Source organism: Poecilia reticulata, linkage group LG8 (genome assembly GCF_000633615.1).
Source record: "Poecilia reticulata strain Guanapo linkage group LG8, Guppy_female_1.0+MT, whole genome shotgun sequence".
NCBI classification, from domain to species: domain Eukaryota; kingdom Metazoa; phylum Chordata; class Actinopteri; order Cyprinodontiformes; family Poeciliidae; genus Poecilia; species Poecilia reticulata.
The window spans coordinates 26321207-26328703 of NC_024338.1; the positions used below are offsets into that span (position 1 = coordinate 26321207).

A 7497-nucleotide genomic window follows, 5' to 3' on the forward strand; every position below is an offset into this window, starting at 1 on the left:
TGTAAGTTTATCGCCTGCCCATTTCCACACTCAGGTTGCAGTTTCCCTCTTTTCCCACTAGGGGTCGGTAAGGACTTGAAAACCTGCAGGTTGCTGCAAATGATAATCTCAGTTTAGAGGATAAATATTTTTTGCAAATAAAATTTGACTTTTTTTTTCTTTTTTAAATTGAGCGTGAGATTCCGTTATCTGAATATAACACTATCTCCAGGTAAACGTTACTTTTAGGTGTGTATGTGGGAAAACTCATTTTTCTGACTGTACCTAAAGGCAGCGTATGAGCTAATCGGTAGCGGAGGGAGTCTGTACCCGCAGCGTGGATATGTCGGACCCGGCTACACAGGCCTTACAGCCCCGGCTTCTCCAAGCCCAGTCGAGTGGCTCAGCGGGGTCCGGTGCTGCAGCAGCAGGCTCCGGTACAGGGAACAGCGACCCGGTTAGACCAGGACTTAGCCAGCAACAGCGTGCGAGCCAGAAGAAAGCCCAAGTCCGAGCTTTTCCACGGGCGAAAAAGCTTGAAAAACTTGGCGTATTCTCCGCGTGCAAGGTAGCTAACATGGCTAGCCAAAGTTTACAACAACAAAGCAATGACGTGATTGTATCATATGTAATATGCCCTATATAATAACGAACTATTGACACAGTTTATCGGCGTAGCTGTACAGCGTTGTAGCTAGCTACTCTGACAGAGAAATGGGCATTTAAAATAAACGCAAACCTGTGGAAGGATATTTCTCCTCTGCTAGCTTAATTGATATCAGTTATTGGCTTGCAGAAACGTGAATTGGTGTGCATTTTAAGTCGCCCATGTGGTTTGTTTTGTTTTTATTCTCAGGCCAGTGACACATGTAAGTGCAATGGATGGAAAAACCCGAACCCCCCTTCAGCTACACGGATTGATCTGCAGCAGCAAGCAGCCAGCCTGAGCGAGTCCTGCCGCAGCTGTGGACATGCACTGGGTACAAACTAACCAGACCCCTTCTCCGAATAACACGCAGAGCGCTGTGCATTTAAACACCAGATACATTTCCGAAATTAAAATTGGTCAACCTGCAATGTGGATTTGGTTATTTTTTTCCCCTGCCAAGCCATACACAAGAAATTATATTTCTATTTTTGCAGAGATKATCTGTTTAAGTGGGTTCCATACAGTTTAAATCACCCCAATGTATTCATAGATTATCCAGAATTACTGCTGCAGTTTCATGGACTTGGTGGGGAAAAAACCCCCACAACAAACAAAAAACATATTCTTAAGTGTACATATAGACAGTGTTTTGGGATTATTGTATTTTTAATTTTTATTTTTTTTATTTTGCCTTATATAACCAGAAATGTCTCATATGGATACACATCTTTTATGTGAGTGTGATGCACAAGTTTAGGGTATATATAAATATACTACTTATATATTTATATATAAATTGCCTTTGATCAATCTTAAGGATGGAGTTGATAAATCTTAAGATTGTAAGTACATTTCATTACTTACATTTCATTTGCTTCATTATATCATCTTCCAGGATTGTTCTCAGATAAGTGATTTATTATTTAAGCCATATTAAAAACTAGTGTCAGATGGACAAGCGGAGATGGATTTTATATTCAAGATAAAAAGGAATATCTACCTAAAAAACCCTTTCATTGATTTTTTTTAAATTCCACCTTCAACTTAGCAGATATTCGGTAAGGAGACTGAATACTTACACTGATGTTTTGTCCCACAGCTGATCACGTGTCCCATCTGGAGAATGTGTCTGAGGATGAGATTAACAGGCTGTTGGGGATGGTGGTTGACGTCGAGAACCTTTTCATGTCTGTACACAAAGAAGAGGACACTGATACCAAACAAGTGTACTTCTACCTTTTCAAGGTAAGCCAGGGCTTCAGTTCAGCTGCAATGATTTTAATTGCCACAGTAGACAGCTTTGTGATCAATGTATTCCCTTGTGTTCCTTAAGCTACTGAGGAAATGCATCCTGCAGATGAGTCAGCCAGTTGTGGAGGGATCCCTGGGAAGTCCACCGTTTGAAAAGCCCAACATCGAGCAGGTAATGCAAAGCTTATTATAACAAACAAAGTCTCAAGAACAGTTTTTGTTCTGCTAATTTTGTCCTCCTTTTCGTTGTGCAGGGCGTTTTGAATTTTGTACAGTACAAGTTCAGCCACCTTGCGCCAAAGGAGAGACAGACCATGTTTGAGCTCTCAAAGATGTTTCTCATATGTCTGAATTACTGGAAGCTTGAGACACCGACGCAGTATCGTCAGCGCACGCAGAAAGACGATGCAACAGCATACAAGTTGGACTACACCAGGTGTGTGCAGGAGTTTGCAACGAGAAAGCATGTGTTTATTTTCCTGATCTATGCTAGGTTCTGTGCTTAACAGAAGTTTTGATCTTCATTGCTGCCAGGTGGTTGTGCTACTGCCACGTCCCGCAAAGTAACGACAGCCTGCCTCGCTACGAAACCACGCAGGTGTTTGGCCGGAACTTACTCAAGTCCATCTTTACCGTTACTCGCCGCCAGCTCCTGGAGAAGTTTAGAGTGGAGAAGGACAAACTGCTGCCAGAGAAACGCACACTTATCCTTACGCACTTTCCCAAGTAAGAGCTGCTTCTCCGATGCCGCCGTGTGGCTTCTGTTATAGCTGTGACTGTAGATGCAACAGGGTTGTTGATGAGTTTCGGTATAATTTTACATTTCTCATTTTTCAAAAATCGCTCTGTGTTTATAAATGAATTTAATCTTGAATATTTACGTTGCAGTCTCTCTATCATCCTTTATTAATAAGTTATTCATGGATGTTTGTTTCCAGGTTCTTGTCGATGCTGGAGGAGGAAATCTACGGGGAAAATTCACCGATATGGGAGGCTGACTTCACCATGCCTGCCTCAGAAAGCACACAGATTGGACATCAGACAGGTGAGGCGGTGCTGGAGTCACTTATTTTATTAAAATGGACATTATAAGAATAAAGCACATTTTAAGAACCCACTAATGGTCCTGTGATGACATGTCAGAGTTTTCTGCTTTCTGCTTCTCCTCCAATTGTAGATTTTTTTTTTCAMTGAGCAGAATTGCTTATTTCAAATTCTCTTGAGACCTCTTTAAATTCCTTACCTCATTACTCAGTATCGTTAAATTAGATTTTGAGTATTCATTGGTTCGAATACATTAGAAAAACAGAAGCTATGTGGAAATGATATAAGGTTTAATATACTTGGTCTAACAGACACAAAGTGCAGAGTTATGCTGTTCTCAAAGTTGTGTGGATTTGTAACTGTGTGGTTTTGTGTTTGCAGTGATCAGTCCTACTTCAGCGTCCGGGTCTCCTGCTTTGTCCAAATGTCTGAACAGCTCCTCCTCTCTGGGCAGTACGGATACGGGAGGCGTAGAGCCCATCACAGGTCAGTGACTGACTCTCCTTCGGTTTACTCTGGGAGCTAAAAGCTCCACTCTGCCTGGCTAAGCAAAAAAGAACTGCAGATAGATGTTTACTCTGCTTGACATCGATGATTTTGACCCGTCTTAAACAGTCCAACACCTTTTCCAAGACCATWTGATTTGTCTTTAGAGGTGATTGTTTAAGAAATTAGAAATTATTTAGCCTTGTAGTTATTTGGTTTGTTAAATCCAGGTAGCAACTTTATTTCTTGAAAAGGCAGTGTGGCACAAAATTGTATTTGATTTCATAAAATATAGTAGTTTGGCCTAAAATATGAAAATATTCTTACAAAAATGAATAATATAAAAAMAGCCTAACCGTTGTTTTAACCTGAAAAATGTCAYTTCCTCTTTAGGGGACAAACGCAAACTTCCAGAGGCGTTGACGCTGGAAGACGCTAAGAGGATCCGTGTGATGGGGGACATTCCTATGGAGTTGGTGAATGAAGTCATGATGACGATCACTGATCCTGCTGCTATGCTCGGACCGGAGGTCGGTCGGTCCCCATAAACCTGCTCAGCAATTAGTATCGTTTGATTTACAGCAATCTACTAAATATTTCTCCCTTTGTGTTAAATGACTGCAATCCAGCGTAGTTTGTGTGTATATGAAAGACCGGAAATACTAACAGATCATTAATGGTTCTAGACTAATCTGCTGACACCTAATGCTGCTCGTGACGAGACGGCCAGACTAGAAGAGAGACGGGGCATCATTGAGTTCCACGTTATCGGAAACTCCCTTTCCCAAAAGTCCAACAAGAAGATCYTGATGTGGCTTGTTGGCCTTCAGAACGTATTTTCCCATCAGTTACCTCGCATGCCCAAAGAGTACATCACACGACTCGTGTTTGACCCGTAAGTGAATGTTCTCCTACTTAATTTTTTGTCATCTGTTTTTTTCCCCCTGGCAAACATTCCCTAACAATCCCTGTTTTCACAGGAAGCACAAAACCTTAGCCCTCATTAAAGATGGCCGCGTCATTGGAGGCATCTGTTTTAGGATGTTCCCCACTCAGGGCTTCACAGAGATAGTGTTCTGTGCCGTCACGTCCAATGAACAAGTCAAGGTAACCATGACCTGAACTACCTTCCACCCTGCTTGTGTTTTTATGACACTCTTTAAAGTTTCAGTAGTTTTTTTACAGCCTCGTTGGAGACTTTTCAAGTAGTAATAATCACGTTGTAACATCTCAATCAGATTTAAATTCAGACTTTTAACAAGACCAGTAAAAAACATCGATTTTAGGAAAAGAAGAAAACATTTTGGTCCACTCAAAGTTGGTGTTTGGATAAGCAAACTAGGTTGCTCCATATGGCCCAGTTGATAGACAGATTATTGAAAATGAGGACACTGATTATATCACCTTAGATAAATTAAAACGTTTTCAAGATTTAAAGGAATTGGCAAGTTTAGTTTGTAAAAACGCTACATGAACACAGTGTGGGAAGATCCGCAAGATATTTTGTTTGACATCTGCTTGTCATACATCTCAGTAAATAATAGCAAACGTAACTGTGTTTACTTTTTTTTTTTAAAGGGCTACGGCACCCACCTGATGAACCACCTGAAGGAGTATCACATTAAACACAACATCCTTTATTTCCTCACTTATGCTGATGAGTATGCCATTGGCTACTTCAAAAAGCAGGTACTGGAGGCACAGCCAGCTCATTATCAGTGCTTCTGTTGATTCATGTCTCCTTTTATCCTTAATGTTATATTTTCTTTCTATATAGGGTTTCTCCAAAGATATCAAAGTGCCCAAGGGTCGATACCTGGGCTATATCAAAGACTATGAGGGAGCAACCTTGATGGAGTGTGAGCTAAACCCAAGGATCCCCTACACAGAGCTTTCTCACATTATTAAAAGACAGAAGGAGGTGTGTAAGGATGATAAATATCTTTATTGCCAAAAATGACCAGTTTTGAGTGTATCTGTGTTGGTAATTTGTTTATTATATCCAATTTTGGCGTGATCATTCTAGATTATAAAGAAGCTGATTGAGAGAAAACAGAGTCAGATCAGAAAGGTTTACCCAGGCCTGACCTGCTTCAAAGAGGGCGTGCGACAGATCCCAGTGGAAAGCATCCCTGGAATAAGTGAGTCTGTACAAGACGTAAGCTGACATGTACAATTAAATTATTCATCATATGACTAAGATCTGTGTTCGTTTCAGGAGAGACGGGCTGGAAACCCAGTAGCAAGGACAAAGGGTAAACACCTTCTATAGGCTGCATTGATTATTTTACCAAATTTTTCTATCTTTTATTTGCATGTAGATAGTCTTCTGCATCATTTATAGTTTAAACATTGATCTTTTGCAGGAAAGAGGTGAAGGACCCTGATGTGCTTCACAACATGCTGAAGAACCTTCTGGCACAAATAAAGGTTAGAATCACCTGCCAACAGAAAACAAAAATGACCAAACTGGGACTAATAAAAATGGTTCTACGCCGTCTTGAAAAGTATAGAACTTGTATGAATCATTTTCTGTAACTGGCTCATTGTTGGAAACAGGAAAAATGTAGAATATCAAAGGTTTGCTTTTTCTGAGCATATTCACCAATCCGTACACCAGAATTGATCAGTTTTCAGGAATGAAAAATATCTTAAATTTTCTTTTCTATTCAATAAATGCATTAAGACTAAGAACGACTCATGGATTTCGACAAAGAAAATCACCAACCAGCAGTGTGTACTTTAAAAACATATTTTACAAAAATCGGGTAAACCCTGCAGACACATAATTTGATAGATAAATTGGAATAAACTTGTAAATCCTTGGATCTGTATTTGCTTCGGAAGAGACAGGTTGGATTTGTATTAAAAATACAAAGTATTTGCAGCATAATCCTTCTCCTTTGCTCACAGCAAACTGGAAAACCACTTTATGCTTACATCACCGCTGCCATTTAAAGTTTACCATCAGCATTTTGTTTTCCGAGTTGTAAAATAGAAGACCTCGGAGTTTTATACCATGACAACACAATGAACATGTCCACTGTTTGTTTTGTCAAATCCATTGTTGGCCAATTGTAGTATTTTGCAGCAGCCTGAACGTTGAAACCTCTCAACAGTTTCAGAAGCAGTTAAGAAGTTGCAAAGGTTTTGTTTCTTGAATAAAGCACACAATTGATCATCTAACCAATGAATAATTAATGAGGACAGCTAGTGCATAAAAGCTGCTTTGTGGTAGCATTAGCACATTATCAGTAATGCATTACAGTAACCAATAGTGTGCCACTCAGACATGCAGTACCCTAACTTTTTCAGTTTGTTGTGTTCTGTGATGAAGCATAAGGAAAGTAAAGTAAAGAACCTTTCTTATGCAATTACACTACATGACTGATTTAAAAATGTAGAGGAAGTGTTGCATTTTTCCTTTGATACAGAATTTTCTGGGTTTAAAGTTGGAAAATTGACAGAAGGGTTAAAGGTGTCTGAACCAGCCCTTCACAAATATACCTGACATACATGTGGAGCTTTGTGATTGACACAGTAAAGTAATATTTCAATATAATTTAATTTGAGTCAGATTTGTCACTTTGTTTCATTAAATCTTTTACATTTTTACTCATTAAGTGGAAATCCTTGTGTTTTGAATAATTCGTTTTTGCTGTTAATTTTTTTGACATTTTCAGGGTAAATGTTTTATATCCGCTGGTCCAAAGTGTTCTTAAAGCCATTGAGAAAGTCTGGAATTTTGGGTCTAGAAAAGTGTGGAGATATGAAGCTAAACGTTTTTGAAGCTGTGTAGCAAATTGATTTTATTCTATTTTTCTGTCAGACTCATACTGATGCTTGGCCTTTCATGGAACCAGTGAAGAAATCTGAAGCTCCTGATTACTATGAAGTCATCCGCTTTCCTATTGGTAAGAGAGCATCTACCTCTTTTTTATAGATTAATATCACCTATATGTTTATTCTTATTTTAAATGTCCATATAAACTATATCAAACAAATTTAAAACGGCATATACTACTGGTTTATTTGATAAATCTTTCACTATTTCTTTTGATTCTATTTTTATGTAATAAATAGATCTT

General features: G+C 39.1%; 1 protein-coding gene across 1 annotated transcript in view; it reads left to right on the plus strand.

The window, feature by feature from the left end:
• The first annotated feature begins 134 nt into the window (after positions 1-134).
• The window catches only part of kat2a (K(lysine) acetyltransferase 2A), a 9231-nt gene continuing 1868 nt past the window's right edge, over positions 135-7497 (plus strand). Inside the window, exons 1-17 of the mRNA XM_008417062.2 lie at positions 135-547; positions 836-959; positions 1728-1873; positions 1962-2051; positions 2134-2315; positions 2414-2605; positions 2818-2924; positions 3305-3409; positions 3803-3939; positions 4096-4304; positions 4390-4516; positions 4988-5098; positions 5187-5330; positions 5436-5550; positions 5628-5664; positions 5776-5839; positions 7239-7323. Coding sequence (XP_008415284.1) covers positions 323-547; positions 836-959; positions 1728-1873; positions 1962-2051; positions 2134-2315; positions 2414-2605; positions 2818-2924; positions 3305-3409; positions 3803-3939; positions 4096-4304; positions 4390-4516; positions 4988-5098; positions 5187-5330; positions 5436-5550; positions 5628-5664; positions 5776-5839; positions 7239-7323 — 2200 coding nt within the window. The 5' untranslated portion in view covers positions 135-322. The remainder of the gene's footprint in view (positions 548-835; positions 960-1727; positions 1874-1961; positions 2052-2133; positions 2316-2413; positions 2606-2817; positions 2925-3304; positions 3410-3802; positions 3940-4095; positions 4305-4389; positions 4517-4987; positions 5099-5186; positions 5331-5435; positions 5551-5627; positions 5665-5775; positions 5840-7238; positions 7324-7497) is intronic.